General features: G+C 39.6%; 1 protein-coding gene across 3 annotated transcripts in view; it reads left to right on the top strand.

The window, feature by feature from the left end:
- dock10 (dedicator of cytokinesis 10) overlaps positions 1-20,833 on the top strand; it is a 46,346-nt gene extending 25,513 nt beyond the window's left edge. Inside the window, exons 27-56 of one of the 3 annotated variants that reach the window (XM_055028104.1) lie at positions 68-139; positions 249-395; positions 1,060-1,143; positions 1,242-1,338; positions 1,494-1,526; positions 2,060-2,238; positions 2,767-2,883; positions 3,399-3,507; positions 3,630-3,751; positions 4,542-4,656; positions 5,294-5,360; positions 5,767-5,814; positions 8,322-8,432; positions 8,828-8,937; positions 9,016-9,131; positions 10,466-10,603; positions 10,703-10,885; positions 10,972-11,082; positions 11,162-11,377; positions 13,902-13,959; positions 14,611-14,712; positions 15,350-15,456; positions 15,551-15,673; positions 15,887-16,000; positions 16,721-16,867; positions 18,021-18,231; positions 18,524-18,714; positions 18,805-18,905; positions 19,583-19,721; positions 20,124-20,833. In XM_055028104.1, the coding sequence (XP_054884079.1) occupies positions 68-139; positions 249-395; positions 1,060-1,143; positions 1,242-1,338; positions 1,494-1,526; positions 2,060-2,238; positions 2,767-2,883; positions 3,399-3,507; positions 3,630-3,751; positions 4,542-4,656; positions 5,294-5,360; positions 5,767-5,814; positions 8,322-8,432; positions 8,828-8,937; positions 9,016-9,131; positions 10,466-10,603; positions 10,703-10,885; positions 10,972-11,082; positions 11,162-11,377; positions 13,902-13,959; positions 14,611-14,712; positions 15,350-15,456; positions 15,551-15,673; positions 15,887-16,000; positions 16,721-16,867; positions 18,021-18,231; positions 18,524-18,714; positions 18,805-18,905; positions 19,583-19,721; positions 20,124-20,171 (3,516 nt within the window). In that variant the 3' untranslated portion in view covers positions 20,172-20,833. The remainder of the gene's footprint in view (positions 1-67; positions 140-248; positions 396-1,059; positions 1,144-1,241; positions 1,339-1,493; positions 1,527-2,059; positions 2,239-2,766; positions 2,884-3,398; positions 3,508-3,629; positions 3,752-4,541; positions 4,657-5,293; positions 5,361-5,766; positions 5,815-8,321; positions 8,433-8,827; positions 8,938-9,015; positions 9,132-10,465; positions 10,604-10,702; positions 10,886-10,971; positions 11,083-11,161; positions 11,378-13,901; positions 13,960-14,610; positions 14,713-15,349; positions 15,457-15,550; positions 15,674-15,886; positions 16,001-16,720; positions 16,868-18,020; positions 18,232-18,523; positions 18,715-18,804; positions 18,906-19,582; positions 19,722-20,123) is intronic. The other 2 variants (XM_055028105.1, XM_055028106.1) reach the window with 2 other exon arrangements.
- The last annotated feature ends 4,312 nt before the right edge of the window (positions 20,834-25,145 follow it).

The following is a 25,145-nucleotide window of genomic DNA, read 5'->3' as shown; positions in this document are numbered from 1 at the left end:
TTTACGCAAATATTTTGTAAATATTCCGGATAGCTGAAGCTTTACATTGAATATTTCATGGTTTCAGTTCTCCTGGTTCTTCTTTGAGCTCATTGTCAAGTCCATGGCTCATCATTTGGTCGACTCTGAAAAACTAAAGGTAAATTGTCGCCGCCTTTAAAAAAAAAAAAAAAAAAAAGGCTAATTAGTTAATCAAGAGAGATATAACTGCATATTTAGGTTCATCTGATCATTTGCTGTACCCACAGCTTCCGAGGCCTCAACGTTTCCCCTCGTCCTACCTGAGCCGCGTGGAGACGCTGGTGGAGACGGTGTCCGAACACATTTTTTGGAAGTATAAAGATCTGGTGGAGGAAACCCGCAGTGCCAACTCAGCTGTGGCATCTTTTGTCAAGGTGAGAACAAACTACAGGGAAAATTGCTGCATACGGCACTGCTCTGAATACTTCACAGCTTTATGGTTTTGAAGTAGTCAGTGTATAATATAATCATCCTCACTAGTAGTGCACTGTAAAGTTTTACCCTGTGGATATTGATTTCCTTTTTCACCCTAACCCCTAATCCTTTTCTCTACCCGTTTTGTTGTAGTAGTAAATATTTATTTCTTTAAGGAAGGAGGAATTACATAGCACATAATTACTATGAAACTGGGTCTTAATATTATTTTAATGTCTCCATCTGAATTCTCTAGAAAACTTAGCTCCTAATTTTAACTTTAGGATTTTCCAAAGGCTGCCAACATTTCTGCATCCAGCCTGTTTCATGGTATCAGCAAACATGGCTGATCGTCTTTCCTAAGTAACAGCGTCCCTGCTAAGAGTCTTGATGTCAGCATGACCTCGTTGTGCTTAGAATGGTAGCCTTACTCTTAGAGAAAACTCACATTTTTGAGCTTGTGATTGGCTTGTCAGTGATCATTACCAATGAAGCTGAAAAAGGTCTGATTGCAGTTACCAGCCGATCCATTGGTGCGTCTCCGTTCCTTCCATATCAAATTCCCTTAATGCGATACGCATTATCTTCAGCGAGTTTTTGATGTGACTGTCTGTGTGTTTGCAGCGCTGTTTTACACTGATGGACAGAGGCTTCACATTTAAGCTGATAAGCAACTACATAAATATGATCACTGCTACAGACAGCAAGGTAACAAGAAATTCTTGCAAACACAAATATTAAAAGCGTGGAGATAACTCGTAAGGACTGTAAGTAAAGACGTTTTCTTATTTTTCTGTGATTGACAGGTCCTCTGCGAGCTAAAATTTGAATTCCTGAGGGAGGTGTGCAACCATGAGCACTATATTCCTCTCAGTCTGCCTCTCCCTTCTGCTCGCATCACTGGTAGGAGGCCCTGCAGCTCACAGCCGCTTCCTGTTTATGTGGTTAAAGCCATTCATCGACTAGTTTTCATTTTCATTTATTTATGCCTATTAACATTAAGTCCATCTGTCCTTCTCTTTGTGCCGTTTTTCTGTCGTTTTATTTGACCATGTCAGATCATGTATCCCCAGAGCCGCAAAGCACTCATGGTAAATATTTCCATTCACTCCTTTTTATACTGTTGTCTGTCCTGTTTGTTTTCCCATCATTTTTTTTGTTCATAAAGCACACAAAGTATATTTTCACTAGAAATAGTTGCACTGTTCAAACATGCATACATCATCTACTGGTTTCAAATGGTTTATGTTATGCACATTCTTTATGTGGAAATTTGTGTTTTGCTTTATTCTTTTATTATTCTACTGTTTAATAGCAGAATTTGCACTTGATCTTATTTACATTCAACTTCTGCCTGTCTGATCTGGAAAATACATCAGATTTAACCCTGAAACAGTCACCATTTTTTCCCTCAAAATATTTCTTTGGTGCATTACTTGTTAATAATGTTTGGAAGTGATGCTGCTCTTACTTAAATGCAGTTTTGGGCTACTCTGCCTTCCTCTAAATAATGTGAGCAGCAGACTTCATGATGTGAAGATGTTCTCAAAGTAACTGAGGCTATTCAAACATCCTCACAAGCTTTTTGCAACTCAGCAAATTTCTAATTTCCAACTTGATTTAGTTTCAGTGCCTGAATACAACCTGACTGGAGAGTTCTGCAGGAAGCACTTCCTCACGGGGCTACTGCTGCGAGAACTGGGATTGGCTCTCCAGGACGAACAGGACCTGAGGCATCTAGCCTTGGCCACGCTAAAGACTTTGATGGCCAAACACTCTTTGGATTCCCGCTATGCCACCAAGGTTAGACGCGTTTGTTTGGAAGAAAACTCTAAAGGCATGGAATTGACTCATGAGCACACAGCAGAAATCGTTCAATTGTGACTCATCCATAGAAGAACACACACAGACACACAGACATGATTCTTCATGGCAGCTGCAACCAACAGTCAGGATTTCTTAATGAATGCTGGGAAGTATCTAGATCAGATTAAGCCTATAATCTGCCCTCGGATAAGCAGTGCCAACCACAACAAACGGTCTCGATCCTGACCGAGTCTCCTGAGGTCTGAGTCAAAGCCCAATGTGCCACAAGGGGTAGTTCGTGGAAAACGGGAAGGTTGTCATTTGAAAGTAATTTTCAGGGTTTTTTTCTATTTCCTTTAAAAAGCCTAAAACATTGAACATTTGTTAGTCATTCAAGTCATGTTAATATGAGAAAATGGGCTGTTCCCCTAAACCTAAAATTGATTGCCAAGTGGAGATTTCCTCTAATAATCTTCATGTGTTGATCCTTTTTCACCGGGTGATTTGGTTTTTTTTGTCTTCCAGGAGAAGCAGGCGAGAATCGCATCCCTCTACCTGCCTCTGTATGGACTGATTTTAGACAACATGCCTCGTTTCTTCCTCAGGGACCTCTTCCCCATCTACTTCACTTCAAGCGACCAAGTAAGTCAGAGAGATTGACGATGTTTCTGAGTTCCTGCACATGTTGTTGCACTTTTTATAAGTTTTAGTTAATAAAAGAAAGGACAGTACAAGCTTTTCTCTAGGATGGATATGCAGCATTTATTCCCGAGAGGATTTTTTTTTTTTTTTTTTGCCGTTGTACAAGTGGGATTTTCTCTGCATTTGTTTCCAAAGGTCTGTCAAATGAAAGATGAATGAGCAACTTCCACTTCTTTGAAGGTTACTGTTGAATACCAATAACCCTGACATATATCTTCTACATATGTGGATTTTTACTGACAAGGTTTGGAAAGCCTTCAGTTTAACATAATTGTTTAGCTTTTTTTTCTTTTTTCTGTTTATATGTTAAGGTTCTAGTTCTTCAAGGTCTGGATTGAACAAAACAGACTTATTTAAAATCATTCAAGTTGATGATTAGTTCTAGGTTTAGAAACACTGTGGATGACAAGCATTTGATCTATTCCTCTTTGCTTCTCTGCCTGCCCGCGTTGCAGGGCTCTCGGGATGATGTAAGCGTTAGTGGGGGAGTGGCGGGAGGGGTGACTCGCCACGGAAACTCTGTGGATGCCTCCTTTTCCAAAGAAGTGCTCAATTCAATTACAGGTATGCCAGTGCACATATGCGCCTGTCTGCATTGCGAGCCGATCTTCTGTAAAAGCATACGGGTCGAGACAATGATAGCGATTCCCTCCCATCCTCTTCCTGCTCCTCCTCCCCTGCACCAGCTTTTTCATCCTTGGCGGTTGCTACGGGTAACCAGGCTGACTCCCGAGGTTCTCTGATCAGCGTGGACTCCAACCCCAGCAACAGTGACAGAAACAGTGAAAAGATGGATGGATGTGAGAAGGTGAGAGAGGAAACACTTGAGAGAGCTTTCACAATTTCCTTTTGTTATGAAAAGCAGATTTTTCTTTTCTCAGATGGTGCAAAAGTTATTTATGTAATGTTTGTATTTGCATTGTTCTGTCCTCAATCTTCCTGGATAAATGTTAATAAAAATATTTACATGTAGAGAAATATAGAAAAATGAGACGTTTTGAGCCAGTTATGAAAAGAAATACTCATATTTGTTCATGTTTTTCTGAAGTCTGAATTAACAATACTTTGTTTTGTTAAACTATTATTGTGTTTAGTTTTTGTTGAGCAGGTAAAAGAGAAAAAGCTCACAGGAAAGCGGTTTTTGCATTTTTAATAATTTAACAAAGGATATATTTTTGTGGTCCACCACTGCTTTGAACTTTGAACTGTGTGCTGTAGTTTATCTGATAAAGGTAGTTTTCTTAACTTTTATCAAATTTTCATGTAACTAAAACAAGAGCAAAATAATGGATGTTAAGTTTCTTTCATAGACTCTTCATGGTGTGTGTTCTAGGATTGGAAACATTTAGTGGAAAGTAATTTTTGAAGTATTTGACCTGCTGGTCCTGAATAACAACCAGACAGAAAATAGTCTGATTCAGATCAGATTATTTGATTTATTTGCACGTTATTAAAAATACAATTTCTGTATTTTCTGAATGCCTACAGTACCTATAAGCAATTGAAGAGGAGATGAAAATGTCTATCATCACATAGCTGACAGATTATTTTCGACTAACTTTCTTTTTTTTGTTTTTGTTTTGCTGTCTTTGTCCTAGTTTGCTCGTCCACAGTCTTTAATTGGTTATGGTTCTCGCTGTGACAAGCTGGACCAAGCAGAGACCAGAAGTCTCCTCATGTGCTTTCTACACATCATGAAGACGATATCTGAAGGTAAGAAACATTATTATAATCATATTACTAGAGCAGGACAGCTCAGTTCATGACTACAATGAATTGTGGTGGAAGTCTTGTGATTTAAAATTAGCATTTCAACTAAACCTACTTTGACCCCTTACTTTTCCCAAATTTTTATCCATCTATTTTTGCTTTTTTTTTGGCGCTGGTTTGTTGTATATCCCAAGTCATGTGATAAACAAGCATCACATTATAGCCTATGATTGTCATTCTATGAGAACTGTGTCCTTTTTTCAGTAAAATAATGCTGAATGCAGAAAAGAAATCAAGGTGTTCACCTCCAAATTAACCAAATCTCTGACCGTTTTGTAACTGCACCTGGAGTCCTGCATGTCATGGTGATGTGCATCGTCTCAAATCTGTTAAAGTTGCATACTTCCACAACATTTAGCTGTTTTTCTTTCGTTTCGGAATATAACATCAGAGAAACAATATGACATGTAATATTTATTTGGTGTAAGGATATTTTCTTTTTTTTTCCAAAAAGCTTTGTGAGCGTTGTTTTCTGAGCTGCATGAATAACTGAGTAATAACATTGGTTTTACAAACGGTACTCAGCTAATCAGAAATTTTTGTGACTTGATTCATTTTTTTTTTTTTTCACCATTTCCAGATGTGCTGGTATCCTACTGGCACCGGGCCATACACCAGGAGATCTCTGACTTCTTTAACATCCTGGAGTAAGAGCTTGTAATTTATTTATTTTTTTTCTTTTTCTTTGTTGAAAGAGCGGTACCACAGGTCATATTTGGCTGATTATAGAAGAAGCCTACAGGCAATTTGAAATAAATCTGAGACAACCAAGGGTGGGGAAAGGCAAATGAGAAGGGAAGGGAACATGGCCAGAAGGGAACAGATGAAAATAATGACACAGCAAGAGAAGGAAAGCAGCTTGTGATTTTAGTCCAAGATCCCAATCCACAGAGGAGTGCATTAAATTAACTTTCTATGCTTCCTGTGTGTGTCAGCATCTATGCTAGTTTGCATCCTGCACAATTTTATCTGAGATACTTTCTTTTCCCCATTTAATCTTTGAAACACAAGACATTTCCAAATGGGCGCTGTTTTTTTTTTTTTTTCCCTCAGGCTTTGTCTTCAGCACTTCAGGTTTCTGGGGAAACGCCACATAGCCAGGTATGTCCATGTCTCTCTTTGCTTTCTTCTCAATTGATGCTGTTCACATGCTTTCTTCACAAAGCTACTGATATGGGGGGGAAAAGAGAAAAAAAAAACTATTACCTGCTGCAGCTGAGGGTTTCCACACCCTCGACCACCTGATACATAATTCATATAATCATGGTTGCACACATGCACAAATGCAGCCGCATTCAGACGTGTTGGAGCACACACAAATAAATTAATCGGGCACGGTCGGGCAGAAATACTAATATGTGCTTTGCATGCGTGTGCATGCTCGTGGATGAGCTTCATGAAAAGAAGATGGATAAGGAGGGAATAAGACGGAAAGAAGGAGGGGAGGTGAAACTCCTGGATCGTGCTGCGAGGAAAGAATCACTGCTGGATTTTGCGCTGTAGGAGTTGGAAAGCTCAGGATGGGGGTTGAGATGTGAGTGTCTGCTCTTGTTGGAGCAGAGCCACTGGCACTGCTAGACCCTTCCATCTTTTGGTTCCTTGCAGCTAATTAAATTAACCGTGTTTTTCCTTTCAGCAGTAGGACTCAGACATGTAAGCCCTACAAAAAAAAAAAAAAAAAAAAAAAAAAAGACTGAATGAACACGCTGATTTTTTGTATGCGGAGGCTTTTACTGAATATGGATAGCTGGGAGGCTGATAAAGGCTCTCGGCTAGCTGCTTAACATTCGTCTGTAATACCAGGCCATCAGAGGATTCACCGCCATACGCCTGTGTATGTATCATTGTCTACCTTTCTAAGCGCCTTTCTGAGTCAGTGTGGGCTCCGGTTGTAGGTCAGGAGGGCTGAAGTACATGAGCAGTGTGTAGCCAGCCTCCAAGCCAGACAACAATATAGGCTTCAAGACTTGGCACATTGTATTAAGTCATCCAGAGGGGGGGAGCTGTGTCCAGGTTTGACATTATAATCCTTTCATAATTCTCACATAGTGCAAAATCTAGCAGTTTTAAGAGATGCAATGACAAGAATTTAGTAGCCAATTTCTAAACCTCCTATTTTTGTAAACCTTTGACCTTCAGATGGATTTTTTTTCTTAAATTAAACCTCATATAAGAAGTCATTAATTCTTTAGTTTCAAAGTGGATGTTACATTGTGACTGATGCAGAAACAATCACTCTAAAACGGCGTTTTACTGGTCCTTTATCTGACACTATCTGTTTAAAGAAAGACATAAATCCATATACCTTCTGTTAAGGCCAGCGTGGCTAAAACAGCAGTTTCCATTTATGCTCCAGAGTGTTGATCCTTAGCTCTGACATTTCCAAGTGGTTGCCAACATTTCCAAATTCAACATATTCAATACAGACAGATGTTGGAGCAGGAAACCAGAGTTTTTCTGTTATCTGCTGCAGTCTTTCTCTCAACTTGAATGAACTTCAGACATGACCCGAGAAGGCATAGAAAGCACAGGTTCTTTTAAAATAGCTTGTCCATATCTTACTCTTATGCGTACCCAGACTTTATTTTACACACCATATTGACACAGAAAACTACCTCCAATATCCCCTTAATGTTCACATTTTGGAAAAGAATTGTTTGCAAAGTTATGCTTTCCTAAACAATTTAGCTTAGTCCCAATCCACATTATCACGACCTTAAGGTAACCCTCGTAGTCAAGGGTCACCTGGGCTATCTACACTATCTGACACATTAATAGAGTATGTCACTGTTAAATATTGTATTGTAAGATGCATCATATTGCATGTCTCCCCCCATCCGTGTGCATGGTGACCATCCATATTGGTGCACGTGTATGATGTATTGCATCAATCCAGCACTTATCTGTGTTTACTTGATTGCTTCTCCTGTGTTGATTGTGTGGTTATGTTTTTTTTTTTCTCACCGACGGTGCATGGAATCCTCTGTTCTGTGAATCCATCTGCAACATTTCCATATCCCTTTTTTTTGTCTTACAAAGGCAGCAAGTGTTTACCTAGACAAACCTACGCTGAGGTCAGGTATCTGATTGCTGGCATTCAGCATGATCAAATCCATATGTTTTAATTCTGACGCTGATATTTGCATTACATTAATGCAAACTCTAACCTTTTGTTCATCACTTCAGTTCTGTAGGATTATACTAATAGCAAACTAAAACAATTGATTTCCCATCTGGCTGACCTTCCACTCTGTACAAGCTGAATTTCTTTTTCCGACTCCAGCTGCTCTCTCATCCTACCAAGGTCCATTTTGCAGATCTTGAATGCTTTTTTTGCGTTTCATTTTGCTTTGCTGGGGAAAAAAGAAAACACACACATTGTGAGGCAGCTGCTAAACCTATGCAAGGCCACAAAAGAGCTAAAACCTCCCTGATATGCATCTCGTTCACATAAAGGTCTTCAATTGATTATATAAACATGCAACGACAGATACTAGCTTGCCACTCACAGTTAGGATCACTGACTGATAAATGATGGACATAAAAAACATTGACTGCTCTAACTACAGTAACTAACGTTAGCTGTGATGTGGTTGGCTTGTGAACAGGAAGCTAGCAGCGGCAGTAAAGCTGGCCCAGGCAACCCAGGCCAATGGCACCCTGAAGGGCTCTAGCAACCCCTCCCAGTCCTCTCAACCCTCGAGCCTCTTCCCACAATGGTAATCATCCTCCACCTCAGCCATGATGATGATTATGATGATGACGATGAGCTAAAACGAAGATGTTGAGTCTTTGGTTACTCAAAGTGCTCTTGGTCTTAATGATCTCTAATAACAAGAAACCATAGAAAATGCAACTATAGATGAAATTTACAAGTAGACAGAATTTATTAAAAATATTTTTTGTTTTTTGTATATTCATTTTTTTTTTTATCACTGTGTTTCCATGCCACATATTGTAGCTGTGTTTTGAGCATGCCCCTCGTCATAGCTATTGACCATCATGTGTTGTTAGTATTTATTATGTTGCATAAAAGTTTCCTATTCTCTATAGGTTAATTCGTTTAGCTACAGTTGTTTAATTTCTAAAACGTGCCTGGTGCTGTCATCCCCAGGATGGCCTCTGGAGGAGAAGGCCACCGACATGCTCGCTCCCAGACCATGCCCATCATCAGGGGCAAGAACGCTCTCATGAACCCAAAGCTGCTGCAGATGATGGAAACGGGTAAAACACAGACCGAAAGGGTTAAAATGCTGCTTTTCGTAAATTGAAATTGCATCCCGCGCTCGATTCTGTTTGTAGATGGGAGCATCCAGGACGGCGACACGCTGAGTCCCACAGACATCGAGGCCAACTTGTCCACAGAGGTGGCTCTCACTGTGCTGGATGTGCTGGAGCTCTTTGTTCACCATCATAAGGTCTGCATCACGCTGCACAGCCAAAGCTACAACATATTGCTTGTATATTTATCAGTTTTCTTTGGTTTTTTTTATGTAAAATCAGATGACGTTTTGTACAAAACAGAAAAAGAAAAAAAAATTGAATTGTGGTAGCAAACGCTTAAACTATTTAGTGTAAATAAATGTTCGTGTTGAATCCAGGAGGGATTGTGGTGTGAATTATGGATTCAGCAGCATATTACCTGACCTTTTACTGCCACCTGGTGGCAAGAAAAAAACTGCTTCGCACTCTCTGCACTTATGTGCTTGAAAGGTCATGTGTCGTGTGGCTGTTTTGTTTTCACATACTTCATTAGTTGTTGGTGCAATGTTAGATCAAGCCAATATAGAACAGAAAGGATAAAACAAATTCAAGATAAAAGTAAACCAAGGAAGAAGTCAAAGTTTAAGAATTAGAGGACTGGACGAAAAAGGAATACAATTATCTTGAAACACACTTGCTATTAATTATTTTTCTTCCTACTTGGAAGATGAGCTAAATAATATATATTAATACAGAGCCACAATTCACAGCTAAAATATTGAAAACAAGACAATAGTGGACCAATCAGAAACAATGTCAGTTATCGCTCCATCCAGAAAACAAAAATGAAATTCAAATAAGAATCAGCATTTGAGCAGAAGTTATGACACGATGCAGTTTTTAAAGGATGATGTTGTTTGTTATGCGCAATTATATCACAAACCAACCTGGTTGGTTATTGCTATCAAGCAATAACTGGCACAATTAAGGAATGTTGGCCCAGATTTCGTTGACCATCATCAAATTTGTTTATTCAGTCCCACTGAAGGGTATTTGAGCATGAGCAGCTTGTTTGAACTCATGCTTTAGCACCTCAATCGGATTAAACACTGGCCTCTGTCTAGGTCACTGCAAAACCCTTCTTTTTTTTTTTTTTTACTAACTCAGATGTTGGCTAGAGAAATAGAGCCAAATACACAATAGGCATTACATGCTGCTCCAAAACAGTCAAGTGGGATTATTGTTGATATTTTTAACTTATAAAATGAATGCATGCTGCAAAATGACAATTATGTATATTTAATTTTGAAATGTAATTATTTTTTGCTCATTACTAATTGGGTTTATTGCACTCTCTTTCTTTTATTGCCACAAATCAATCATTTGTTGCTGTTATTTCTAACATTTTGTGTCATATTGGATTTAATTCCCCACAATATTAAAATATCTAAAACTACCTCCTTAGGTTTCAATGATATTGATTCCTATTATTAAATGTAACGACCACAATAACACACAGTTACTCCTTTGTTCCTCTTTCTTCATATAGAAGCAGTTGTTGCAGGACGAAGGGCAGAACACTTTGATGAAGAAGGTGCTGGACACCTACTTGCTCTTCTTTCAGATCAACCAATCAACTGCGACCCTGCGCCACGTCTTTGCTGCCCTCAGGCTCTTTGTGCAAAAGGTCCAGCAAGCCCCATTTAATTACACAAAAAGTGCATTCGAAGACTTCCGCTAGCTTCTCTCATGTGATGTTGGGTGTGACTGTCCTTTCGTTCCGCAGTTTCCCAGCGCGTTCTTCCAGGGTAAGGCAGACCTGTGTGGCTGTCTGTGCTATGAGATCCTAAAATGCTGTAACCATCGATCCAGCTCCACCCAGACGGAGGCAGCTGCCTTGCTCTATTTCTTCATGAGGCAAAACTTTGAGTTCACAAAAGGCAAATCAATCGTCCGCTCACATTTGCAGGTCAGTGCCACCCAACCCCTTGATTCACAGTAATGGAAGTACGAGGGTTCTTCCAGAGCTACGCTGAGCCGCTGTCTCCACTGTAGGTTATCAAAGCAGTGAGCCAGCTGATCGCAGATGCTGGAATTGGAGGCTCGAGGTTTCAACAGTCCTTGGCCATCATTAACAATTTTGCCAACGGAGACGTGCCGCTCAAGGTAACGCAAGTTTATGGTCATACGGTTTTTGAGAATCATCAACATTTTAACATAAGGAATGTTCTTCTGATTCCTTCAGAACACATCATTCCCTGCTGAAGTGAAGGATTTGACCAAACGGATCAGGACGGTCCTGATGGCTACGGCCCAAATGAAGGAGCATGAAAAAGACCCAGAAATGTTGGTGGACCTGCAGTATAGTCTGGCTAACTCCTACGCCAGCACTCCTGAGCTCCGACGCACCTGGCTGGAGAGCATGGCCAAGGTTCACGTCCGCAATGGGGACTTGTCTGAGGTCAGACATCTCAGATTTCCTTTGACTGATCTCATCCAAGTGACTTTTGAAACACTTTCAATTTGGGATGTCTCGATTAGAATTTTTAATGTTTTTACCAATATGGATCTAAGTCATTTAGGGCAGTGGTCCCCAACCTTTTTATTACCTCGGACTGGTCAAGGCTTGGCAATTTTACTGCATCCGGCAAAGACAGTGAACCGCTGACAGGAGCCAGCGCAGCATCCTACTGCGGGCAGAGGAGTAGCAGGAGGCTGCGCTGGCTTTAGCTGCAATCAGGGATCCATTCAATAAGCTTTGTTTCTTATGTTCCAAAAGCACAATTGTGATCGATGTAATAATTTGTGCAGCAATCGAAAATGAGCACATACCCGATCATCCTTTCCCTGCCGTTGTTCGAGGGGGAAAAAAAAAAGTCAGACTCAACTTATCAGACCACCTCTCTGCTCCGCTGTTGATAAAGAAGTCTGGGATGATGTCTTGTTTTTTGTTCTTATAATTCTCCATAATTCCCCATGTCAATATTTGCGTGAATATATACAGTTAGGGCCAGAAATATTTGGACAGTGACACAGGTTTTGTTATTTTAGCTGTTGATAAAAATATGTTCAGAAATACAATTTATATATAATAAGGGCTGAAAGTGCACACTCCCAGCTGCAATATGAGAGTTTCCACATCCAAATCGGAGAAAGGGTTCAGAAATCATAGCTCTGTAATGCATAGCCTCCTCTTTTTCAAGGGACCAAAAGTAATTGGACAATGGACTCCAAAGGCTGCAAGTAACTCAAAAGGCCTTTCCCTCGTTAACCTGTAATCAAGTAAGTAGTTAAAAGGTCTGGGGTTGTTTCCAGGTGTGTGGTTTTGCATTTGGAAGCTGTTGCCGTGACCAGACAACATGCGGTCAAAGGAACTCTCAATTGAGGTGAAGCAGAACATCCTGAGGCTGAAAAAAACGAAAAAATTTCATCAGAGAGATAGCAGACATGCTTGGAGTAGCAAAATCAACAGTCTGGTACATTCTCAGGAAAAAGGAATTGACTGGTGAGCTTGGGAACTCAAAAAGGCCTGGGCGTCCACGGAAGACAACGGTGGTGGATGATCGCCGCATACTTTCTTTGGTGAAGAAGAACCCGTTCACAACATCAACTGAGGTCCAGAACACTCTCAGGGAAGTAGGTGTATCTGTCTCTAAGTCAACAGTAAAGAGAAGACTCCATGAAAGCAAATACAAAGGGTTCACATGTAGATGCAAACCATTCATCAATTCCAAAAATAGACAGGCCAGAGTTAAATTTGCCCAAAAACACCTCAAGAAGCCAGCCCAGTTCTGGAAAAGTATTCTATGGACAGATGAGACAAAGATCAACCTGTACCAGAATGATGGGAAGAAAAAAGTTTGGAGAAGAAAGGGAACGGCACATGATCCAAGGCACACCACATCCTCTGTAAAACATGGTGGAGGCAACGTGATGGCATGGGCATGCATGGCTTTCAATGGCACTGGGTCACTTGTGTTTATTGATGACATAACAGCAGACAAGAGTAGCCGGATGAATTCTGAAGTGTACCGGGATATACTGTCAGCCCAGATTCAGCCAAATGCTGCAAAGTTGATTGGACGGCACTTCACAGTACAGATGGATAATGACCCCAAGCATACAGCCAAAGCTACTCAGGAGTTCATGAGAGCAAAACGGTGGAATATTCTGCAATGGCCAAGTCAGTCACCAGATCTTAACCCAATTGAGCATGCATTTCACTTGCTCAAATCCAGACTTCAGACGGAAAGACCCACTAACAAGCAAGACCTGAAGGCTGCGGCTGTAAAGGCCTGGGAAAGCATTAAGAAGGAGGAAACCCAGCGTTTGGTGATGTCCATGGGTTCCAGACTTAAGGCAGTGATTGCCTCCAAAGGATTCGCAACAAAATATTGAGAAAAAACTTTTTTGTTTGGGTTATGTTTATATGTCCAATTACTTTTGAGCTCCTAAAATGTGGAGTGTTTGTAAACAAATGTGTACAATTCCTACATTTTCTATCAGATATTTTTGTTCAACCCTTTAAATTAAACGTTACAATCTGCACTTGAATTCTGTTGTAGAGGTTTCATTTCAAATCCAATGCGGTGGCATGCAGAGCCCAACTCACGAAAATTGTCTTACTGTCCAAATATTTCTGGCCCTAACTGTATAAAGCCTGTTGCTGTTAAGCATTTTTGCTTACACCTCCATCACATACTCGTGACAACTTTATGCTGACTTTTATCATGTTAATGTCATATAACCCTTATTCTCAACCTTATAAGCCCGGTGTCACCATTTTGCTCCTTGTCACAAGGCTTTTATGCAGAGGGGTCAGCTAAAAAGCTAGGCGCCGTTTACATGATTCTTCTGTTTCACTCATTTGTTACATTATTTTATCTATTTCATTTATTCTTTGGAACGTTTTATTGCATGTATCACCTTCTGGTGTTTGATTTTACCTGAAAACTGCATTTGTTAATGTTTTGTTTTTTTCTCAGGCTGCTATGTGCTACATCCACATCTCAGCCCTGATTGCTGAATCGTTGAAGAGGAGAGGTTAGTCCAAGCCCTTGGCCACTTAAATTTAACAAGCTTTCTTTTGCAGCATGGTCTGCCTGTGTAACTTTTTGCCCAAAAATCTTTGCTTACTGAGCATCTATTTATGTTCATCTCTGCCTATATAAGTTCTACTAGTTTATTAGCAGAACTTGTTTAAAAATATAGCTGTATACAAAAATATACAGCTATATAAATAAATTTTAATCTGCAAACCGTTGTTCACATTGAACACGATAATCGAAACTTTCAGACATAATTTCTTTCTAAAATTGTTGAAAATAGTGGAATATGTGCACAGCGGCTTAGTGCAGATGGCTCATGAATTGAAGCTGATTTTACTTTACTGCACAGTTGCAGTGACGATATTTAGCTCTGAATAACAGTCTCTTGGTTTCTTGTAGCGCTCTAGGCTGATCTCTACATATTCTCATTTGTATCTTTGTCTCCACTCGCTCCTTTCGTCTGTGCATCCTCATATAAAGCCTGCATCAATGTGCCTGGCATCCATTTGCATGCGCTTCACTAACCGAGCCCATAGCTACTGTTGCTTAGCCGCTTTGTGAATCTCGTCCTCGTGAATAGATGATCAAAGCAAGTGGACGCATATTTTTATAAACCTGCTGCTCCTCCTCCCCTCCTACCAAACAGGCTACTGGAGAGCCGACAAAGCTGGAATGTCCTGTGTGTCCCCTGAAGAAAGCCCTGTCTTTAACTGTAGCTCCTTACTAACTTCCTCCCGAGATCAAGACAGTGAGTGTGTGCGTCTGGGGGCCTGCTGGGTGGAGGGACTGGGAGTTCCAATGTGTTGATATTGAAACATGAGCTAGACTTAAACTATGCTGTCAGGTGTTCTTCTTAACATTTTCTCTCCTGTAGGGTGTATATTTTTTGCCCAGATTAGGAATGAAACCTTTTAGCTTTTATGTCCGGTATCTTGTTTGAGGAAATAAAATGACGTTCAATGCCTGCCTAGTGTTGTTTACACCAGTTTTGTTTGACAGCATATATCACCAAATTATATTATAGCTCACAATTTACACTCAACAATGTTAATTTTGTGCAAGGCAGCGAAAACGGATGCCTGACTATACATTATATTTTATGCACATGCTTCACATTTTGTCCTTTTCATAACCACAAATTTTAACTAGTCACTAGTCTTACTTTTGAGACCCTAAAAAATGCATAAATGTTTGTGGTTCTTAGCAAGAGAAAGAACCACAAACGATTATTTCTCTTGAAAATGTTCAATGGCTTTAATAACCTTTGCAATGGAACTGACTTCAACACCATTAGCACAAAATCTAAGTGGGAAATCTGAAGGTCTCTACTGCATATATTCTGAATTGCATGCCCTAATGTCAGTTTTACCTGCCTGTCACTCTAGCATCATTCTCCATGGGCTGGGCAGCATTTATGTGCATTAGTCCCAATGTTAAGGAGGAAGGTGCTATGAAGGAAGATACAGGTACACAAGATACGCCATACACTGAGGTGAGTGTTCTCCTTTACAGAAAAACATCCATGTTTATAATTTATAGATAACAGTGGTTTGGTACAAAAGAGATATATTGGATTATGCTTTTAGGACACTTTGGTGGAGCAGCTGGAGCTGTGTGTGGACTATCTGTGGAAATCTGAGCGATATGAGCTTATTGCAGACATAAACAAACCTGTGATTGCAGTTTTTGAGAAGAGGAGAGACTTCAAGGTAACGTTTACATCCGTTTTCTGATTTTGAGAGTTTCGCTGTATTCGAACAAAATGTAGCTACAAGACGGCTGCATCATTGGATAGAAATGAATCGGATTGTGTTCAACTTTGAATGTGCATTAGAAAATGTTCCTTAAAATGATATTTGTTGTGAATTGGTGCCATATAAGTAATCTGTCTAAGTGTGTGTGCTATTCCACTTTTTCCGCAGAGACTGTCGGAGCTGTACTACGACATTCATCGCTCATATCTGAAGGTGACGGAGGTCGTCAACTCAGAAAAGCGGCTCTTCGGACGCTATTACCGTGTGGCTTTTTATGGACAAGTGAGTGACGATTAATGTAAATGAAGACAAAACACTGGCTGGGAAAGTGTGGTCATGATTTCACGAGATGCTAATGGGCACCCAACTTCCGAAGCAGAGACTTAACCTCCACAGCTACAATTACTGTAATTTAGATAACATGCAAGTGTTACACTTTGCTTTGATTTGGAAACAAATCTAAAATCTGTTTAGACAAAATTAAATAGCTAAAATTTTCTCTGCAGTCAGAATCCTTAATCTCTCTGTTTGCTCTTTTCTTTCCCGTTTATTGTATTTTTTAACTCAAGATTGCGGTAAGTCTCGAGTGCCCTTAAGTTTTTATTTCATTCTTACCTCTGTTGTCCTTTTACCAATAATAACATCTGCTGCTCTGACCCTATGAAAGGTTGTGTGACTCTTGTGGTCCACCTTACTGCCCGTAACGCCTGACGACAAAGTTATTTTTTCCCCCTAAAAATTAAGACAGGTTGATGTCATGCACCCACATTCGACACATTCAGCAAAACCTACTCACCTTTGACATCTGATCCCAACGTTGCTTTGAAAATGATCTTCCTAGTCTTCCATCCAAAACTTAACAAACATGCTGTTGGGACAGAGTGAAATGCTTTAACACGATCACATGTGTTTATTTGCAGCATCATTGACTCAAGAGATTTGAATGAAGAAAACATTATGGTTTATCTATACTTTACTAATTATCTACATCTGTGATTTTAGGGCTTCTTTGAGGAGGAGGAGAGCAAAGAGTTTATCTATAAAGAGCCAAAACTGACGGGTTTGTCTGAAATCTCCCAGAGATTACTCAAACTCTACTCTGACAAGTTTGGACCTGACAATGTGAAGATGATCCAGGACTCTAACAAGGTAACGGTAGAGTTTTTCCATTGAAACAACGGTTTATCTACTTGGTTTTTATTACATGTGGATGTGATCTGAAAAAAATTGAGCAACCACAGCAAGTATTTGCACAGTTGGTAAAGATTTGCAAAATGCTCACGCATAATTCTGTGTTGAGCTCCTTTCCTGAAGGAGCTCAACAATATATAATCAGTTTCTTGTAATGACATAGAAACTGTAACTAATTCATCTTTAGACCACAATAATTTCAGTTATCTCGCTACGGTCATAGCGAGATAACAAAGATTTGATGAGAAATCACACTTATCTTGCCACCACCACATTGAGCATGACGATAAAAGAAAAAGGATGGCAAAGCCAAAATATCAGTGTGAGAAAAAGTCAACAAAGAATCATTTCATATTTCATAGAGCTTGCTGAACACAACCGGAACAGCGTGATTTGGTCAAACGAAGCTAAGTTTGACTTTCCTGGTAACAAACCCTCCATCTGTGATTGACATGAAGCAAACATTGACTGTGTAATAAAGAACCTCATGCCTAATGTTCAGTATGTTGGAGGATAATGTGGCCATGTTTCTTTTACAAGGCCCAGATAACATTAGAAGAGTACATGGCATCATAAACTCTGAAATATCAGGAACATTTGAATAAAATATGGCAGAACCTGTCAGTTTGCTAAAAAGGGGATTGTTATTTGATCTTTATGGGTAATAAAGATCAAACAAATTAACACTGGAATAGTTTAGCAGGCACACGGTCCACCTTCCTCTGTGACCATGATAACTTCCAGACCTCAATGCTATTGAGAACTTGTGCTGTGAGTTGCAGGAAATGGAGCATAGGAACAGACCAGAACTCTGGATGCCATAGAGGTTGTGCAAAGTGGAATGGTCAAACATTGTGAAATTTCATTGAAGAAATCTAGGTGGAGTCCTATCTCTAAAGAGAGTTGTATCAAGTACTGAGAATAGGGTCCTGAAAATTAATCTCACATAAAAAAAATAGGTTCAAAACATTCTCACATCATGCAACTGCAATAAAAAATGACAATGTTGTACAAATTTTTACCTTTACTAGTTTTTTTTACTAGTTTTGCCAAGTTTTACTCGTTTTTTTCTAAAGTTTCACATTTTGTTCCTGATTTTCGTCCAAAACAGGTAAATCCTAAAGACCTGGAATCCAAGTACGCCTACATTCAGGTGACATATGTAGTGCCCTACTTTGACGAGAAAGAGCAACATGACAAAAGAACAGATTTTGAGAGACACCACAACATCAACCGCTTTGTGTTCGAGACACCCTTCACCCTGTCAGGAAAGAAACATGGAGATGTGGAGGAGCAATGCAAGAGACGCACCATACTGACCAGTTAGTATTTGTGTATCCATTTGCCTATTTTCTGTTTGTTTGATGGCTGCTTAATGCTCAGAAATCTTTAATTCTAATAGTGTGCATTGAATGAAAAGCAACTATGCCTGAAATCTTAGTAAAACTTCTAAGTTTGTTAAACCTCAGATACTTTTTTTTTCTTCTATTACATCTCGTTTCATTCTTTTTTCCAAACATCTTTCCTGGTTGTGCAAATGAGAAGTTACATAAAACACTCAAGTCTGTTAGTGAATTTGGTGAACGGTGGTGTGACACTTTTACATTTTTGCAGCAAGTTCCAGCTTTCCCTACCTAAAGAAACGCATGCAGGTGGTGGAGCAGCAAAGCACAGAGATGAATCCAATCGAAGTTGCCATTGATGAGATGTCGCGTAAAGTTTCTGAGCTCAACCAGCTCTGCAACATGGAAGAGGTGGACATGATCCGGCTCCAGCTAAAACTTCAAGGCAGTGTTAGCGTCAAAGTAAGTACTCCTCCAGGAAAAAAAAAAAGTAAGATACAAATACACCACATTAAATATTTGGCTTTATAGCTGCTGATTGGTCCTTCCTAGGTGAATGCAGGACCTATGGCTTATGCCAGAGCATTTTTGGAGGAGAAGAATGCAAAGAAATATCCTGACAACCAGGTCAAACTCCTAAAAGAGATTTTCAGGTAGGATTTTCCTGTTTTCTACTTTCCTATAGTGAAAACAATAGTCAAGAAGAACATATTTTTGTAACACTTGATTCATGTAAATGGTTAACTATTTTGGGACATGTCCATTTATAGATAATTAAAAATCTGAATGCAGGCGACCTGGGAAGCCAATTATTGATTCTGATAACTTTGCAGCATGTCTTTCTCTTTCTGTCCATGTCCTGTCTGGTGATTGTCAACAAAATGCAAAGACAAAAACTAAAAAAAAAAATAAAAATAAAATATAGAAAGAAAATGCTAGGATAAGCAATCATTCTAACATTAGCATGTTGCCGTCAATAGCAATGCTAATGTAAAGTATTTGGTGTTAATAGATGTAACCTGACTCTAGAAAAGCTCTAAATTTTGAAATCTAAAGCTTTGGTCTTAATCGATTACTTGGGATCTGGAATTGCTAATCATAACAAGCAAGTCACAAAATCGCAACCTATTATGAAACGCTAATTTGAACATTCTAGTATTATTAGTATGTCTATTTTTTATTATCTAAAGTTAGGTATTATAGTCTAGCATTTTGCAAGCATTTTGTAGGGACAAAATGCTAAAATTGAATAACATGCTATCATCCCTGCTCATTTATGTTTTCATTTACTGATAAGCCAAATGAGATGCATTTGATTTGTCCTCTGCAGGCAGTTTGCAGAAGCCTGCGGTCAGGCTTTGGACGTGAATGAGCGCCTCATCAAGGAGGACCAGCTGGAGTACCAGGAGGAGATGAGGGCTCACTACCGGGACATGCTCACTGAGTTGTCTGGCATCATGAATGAACAGGTCTCACATCACAATGAGACGTAGCTCCACTGACTTCGTTACCATCTTGTGCCTGTTCTGAATAGGTTTTGCTTCTTTATTTCGATTGCATTTGCACTGCATCTTTTAATTTGCATTACTTTTATCAAACATTCTGCATTTTCATGGACTCCATGGACTTTTTGTTTAAACTGCAGCTTTTTCTGCCTTTTTTCTCCCTTCAACTTTAGTAGCTTGACAAATGCTGTTGTTGCCTTCAGTGCCTCCTCTCTGTCCACTCCTTCTAAAAACCGCTGTGCCATGTCACCACTCATAAGCCGCCTCGCTTCATGCTTACTGAATTACCTGTCGAATCAAAGCGCAAGCGTTAAAACGCAGATTTTCTTGTTCCAACTCGAGTTTTCTTTTCTTGCCCTTGTCTAGATTCCCCACACAAGACAACCAGGATCGGAGCGACACAGCACCTACTGAACAGTCAGAAATTTCTTGTGCCAGTTTGAGCCTGAGCGTTGCTCATTTGATTGCTTTTGATTGTGATCTTGTTTTTTGCTGCTGCTTGGAGCGGCAGATTAGTGGAACTGTGACTGCCGTGTTTTTAGAGAAAAGACAAGCAAAGAGAAGAAGTGTGTAGAGCGTGGTTGTGGTAGTCTGTAGTCCCATTGTTGAGTTTAGACTGTCTACAAAAGAGGCCAGGCCCCTGGACTGTTAGCTACTGTTTGTGTTGGTTTGGTACAGGTTGTGCCGCCCTGCCAGCTGATTTAATATAAACTGACAAACGTACAATGTATTTGTTCACACGCACACATGCGCCTTCTCTCCCAACGCCCCTTTGCCCTTTAGAGCACGGTGACCTTACTGAGACGGAGGTGCATTTCTGGTGCACGGTTTTTACATTTTTATTTACGTATGGAATCCCAACGTATTTCAAACTATCTAAAGAAGGCTAATGTGAAAAATAAAAGCGGATTTGAATGCAGGTCCTAAGAATCTGAGGTATGAAACAGATCTCCAGCTACTATCTGAATGTAGAGCAGCTCCACATTGCTACTTTGTATCCTTGAAACATTCTGAACGGATATCGCCGTGCCAATTTTCAAGCAGAAACAAGAAAACAAACAAGAAAAAAGGAAGAAACGTGTTTTGTAACATTTTTATAATTGAAATGGCATTGTTACGGTTATTATTTCATGTTTTGAATTGTAAATAAGAAGTATTACTATTTAAAAAAAATGTTTGAAATGTCTCCTTTTATAAAGTATACAGTATATTAATATTTGTTTAGCTGAATTTAAAACAGACAAACAAACAAAAAAAAACCCAAAAGTTTTATGTATGAGATTTGAATAAAAATTTGTTAATGTTAAAATAATATGAGTGTTGATTCATTTCACTTCTGTCTTTATCTAATTTCTGGGTGTTTCAATGGCAGGATTCTTATTCATCCTGCAACTCATCTTGATACAATGCAGTCAATTTGATATAGTAGTTTTAGTAATATTTAATAAGATAAATCTTTTCAAACTAAATCTGTGCCTTATGCCAAATAATGCTGCTAATAATGTGACATCCTGTTCTAATATTGTCCTTTAGTATCCATAAGTGTTAATGATTTTAAGGGAGTGCTCTTTTTCCTTTAGTTCTCTTTTTAATGGGTAGCATTAGAGTTTTAATTCACTTTCTTATTATTCTCTGATATGCTGGTGTATTTTTGCCCTGGTCTGATACATTTTTTGTTGTTTTAAGCTTTTTGACAGGTATTATTTGCACAGTTTTGCTCCTATATGTTGACTTTATTACATTTGTAGCCAATTTAAACACAAGATTATTTTTCACTTTATTTTCTTTTCAAACTTGATCATATTTCATGGACAGTTAAGCTCAAAATGAAACTCATTCTTCTTAATGAATGAGTTTTATTATATATTTTGGGAATCTAAGTTGATTTTAAGAGTTATTTTATTGGCTTTCTGTTCTGCGTTTGGCAAATTAGGCTTGCAAAAGATTTTCCCTCAGTTTCGTTTCCGTTCCCTTCCTTCAGTATTTGATTCTAAATAAGTGAGGAAAAGCAGAAAGTTGTGTTGAAGTGATTTTGTCGCCGCGAGCGGAAGTTGAGGCTTCACTGAAAGTGAAATGACATAAAGCGTTCCCTTGCACCCCCACAGAGAACAGTTTCCATGGGATCTAATGTCAGTTTCTTCCCCCTGCAATTGTTGGGTATAATTACTGACCATGCACAGAGAAAGAAAAGAAGAGCAGGTGTTTACTTATTGATGCTAAGCCTGAGGTTAGGACACTGCACATAGAAAGAGGTTAAGTGGCCCTGATCATAATGCTGTTGATAACAGGCAGCCTTGGGGCTCTGGCCTCAGTTTCTATTGCTGTCTGATAAGACAGCTGACACATTTATATCTCCGCCTCCTCACCCTCAGTCTAATGAACATCTGAGATGAAGCAGATAGAGTTGCATCGATCTCCTTTGACACATCTTCTTTACAAACCATTGTCCTTCTAGTCTCATCCCTCCTGCCTCCTGAGAGCCCTGCAGCCTATTTTGTAAGCCTAAAATTGTGGGTTGGTTGGGTTTCTCTCCTCCACAGACTGGTTTGTTGGCATCTGTCTTCCTCATGGTAGCCTGAACTGTGATGGGTTCATTTGCTACAGTCATTTATAATTTTAGTTTCTCTAGTATGATGTCAAAATATGGTGAAGTCTGCTCTGCATGGATTACTTCAGAATTGTTCACAGGACTCAAATGTTTTTTTTGTTTTTTTTTATTTGTTACAATACAACCGCAAACTTTTAAAATATTTTCTTGAGATTTTAAAGCCTAATGACTTCAAAAATAGCGCTGTTTAGCAAAGGCAAAACCCTGCATTTCTTATCTAGATTTTAAAACAAAACTGGTTCTTTAACATTTTGAGACGAACATATGAAGAGACATTGAGAGTTTGGATTGAGAGCCCCAGACTGCAGACCGCTGTCATAGATGAACACAAAGTAGAGAATAATTGGGAAATAACTGGAAATGATGAATGATTTTCAATTTTCTTTAAAAAAAACAAACAATTCTATTAATAATAAAAAATTTCTTCCAGGACTTTCCTGTGTTTAGCTCCATTCATCTCTGACCAGATCAGACTCTGACCAGATTCCCTGGTGAAGGAAAATATCCTCACTGCATTATGATGTGTCTTTGGTTGTCATGACCCTGAAATTATAATTCATTAGGTGACTTCTTCATTATAGTTTCAATTAATGGATAATGGCCACCCAATAAATTGCAATTTATTAGGTGATTTCACAGGGAGTTTGGATGGGTGTGATGCATGCATTCACTCAAAACATGTTTCTTATTTTTATTTGCATTTTTAAATCTTTGAAAAATTGTGTCCTTCTGCTTCTGCCTATAATAGAGGTGCCTCCTGAAATGCACTATTTGATGATAAACAAAACAAACAAGCATCGTAACCAATTTGAAGAGCAGCAATCTCTTTGGATTCATATCCGTCTCCAATAGTGCCACTCCAGACTTTTTCTTTTCTATTGTGGCCAGAACAAGTCATTAAAAAATTTAGGGTGGCATAACTAACATAAAAAAATAATTAGTAGGTTTTTACTTGTATGTATTGACAGAAGATATTTGTATGTTTTTGAGCTGAACATGATTCTCTGTGGGGGTCCAGTGGGACGCTCAGCACCTTTTTCAGTGCCCCCCTCCTGGGGGCGCCACTGGTCTCCAATTAAAGCTATTGTGAAGAGCGCATTTCATTTCCGACCCCAAGCTTGGCTTTCATGAAACCAGACTCCTGGGCTCATAAATAAAAGATGCCCTGCGCGGTGCTGGCTGATCACCGGAGCTCTTTCGGCTGTTTAAGTGGTGAAAGGCGACATAATCTGCCCACATTAAGATCTGGACTGAGATTGAGGCGCGCACACAGAGAGAGGCCCTGGAGAGACGCTCATCTGGAGGAGCAACATAAGTCTCCTGGCGGCAGCATGATGAACCCGCGGCAACACGGCGAGCCCTTCCTGCACGACCCTCCTCCGGTCTTCGGGAAGCCCTGGTACTGGCAGCGCAGCAGCAGCACCATGGAGAGCAGCCGCAGCCTGGCGCAGGTCATCATGGAGATGCGCGACGAAATCAAGAAGCTGGAGGCGGAGAACCGAGAGCTACGGGCGGACAGCGGTGGTCAGCAGTCAGGGACGGCAGGAGAAAGCAGCGCTGGATCGGAGCAACCCGCGACACTGGAAAACCCTTATGGGAACCTGAGACGGAACGCGTCTGCGCCAGTCCTGGAGGGACAGTACAAAGGCAAGAGCAAGTGAAACTCGCATAACACTGTATTTTTTAATATCTTTAAGCTAATAATAATAATAATAATAATAATAATAATTAGTAGTAGTAGTAACTATTATAAATAATAATGATAATGGGGTTAGGCTTGATGTGTGGGTACTTATTATTGTTATTATATTATTTTTGGGTCCGACATTGACTTATTTAACACAGCAAGTATTTTTTTTTCTTAAGGAAAATTCACAAAAGTAAATAAATACAAAATGAATTTAGGCCTGGACATGAACATGATTTGATCTAATCCGTCACTCTAAACTGCAGTGGTTGATCTCCTGATGAAGGAGAAACTTCAAGTCGTAAGTCTTTTGCAGCGCAACAGGTTTCCTTCAGGGATGCCCCATATTTATCTCCATCCCTGATCCCATCAATTCTTCCTACAGAATACAAGCATTCATATATTGAATATATAGTGAATTCTTCCTCCTATATTATCTAGGCCACCTTGGATTATTTTTTAACTACCACTCGACTTTATCAGAGCATTTTTGTTAATTTTTTTACTGAAGATGCATTTTTCTTATCAAGTTAGTCATGTTTACAATATTCATGACTAAAGAATATCAGTCATAAATAATTTTGTAATAAAATAAAATGATTGTTTTCTTACTAAATAACTAATGATGTGTGAAATGAAAAGCTGGATACATTTTAAAAGGTTTAGTTCCACTCGTGTGTTTTTCCTAGAAAACGCTGCCATGACTGTGCGAAGGTACTCCACGAGCTCCAGCCTCTCCGGGCTGAGAGTGAGGGAGGGAAGAATCGACAAGAACAGGCAGAGTGACTCAGGATGGGACAGACTTCATGAAGAAATCCAGCATGACAGCGATGCGTCTGGAGAAGCAGAGAAAGCCATCAGCCGCCACTCATTGCAGGAGTACGTCCATAAAAACAGGTACAAAGACATTCTTTGAGGGGTGGCGTTAAATAGCTGACCTGTTCTGACTGAGGTGAAATAATTCCTATCATTTGGTTTTCCCTTCAGGGCCAAGGTAAAAACTGTGACCTTCCTTCTACCCGTTGATGACATTTACACCAGTCGACCTGTTCTGACCAAACACCAAGAGGAGCCCAAAATCACCGGTCTGGCT

The sequence above is a fragment of the Poeciliopsis prolifica genome, unplaced genomic scaffold (genome assembly GCF_027474105.1).
Source record: "Poeciliopsis prolifica strain line A6 unplaced genomic scaffold, Auburn_PproV2 SCAFFOLD004, whole genome shotgun sequence".
Lineage (NCBI taxonomy): Eukaryota > Metazoa > Chordata > Actinopteri > Cyprinodontiformes > Poeciliidae > Poeciliopsis > Poeciliopsis prolifica.
The sequence above is the reverse complement of the archived record's forward strand: the minus strand, read 5'-3'. Positions and strand labels throughout refer to the sequence as shown.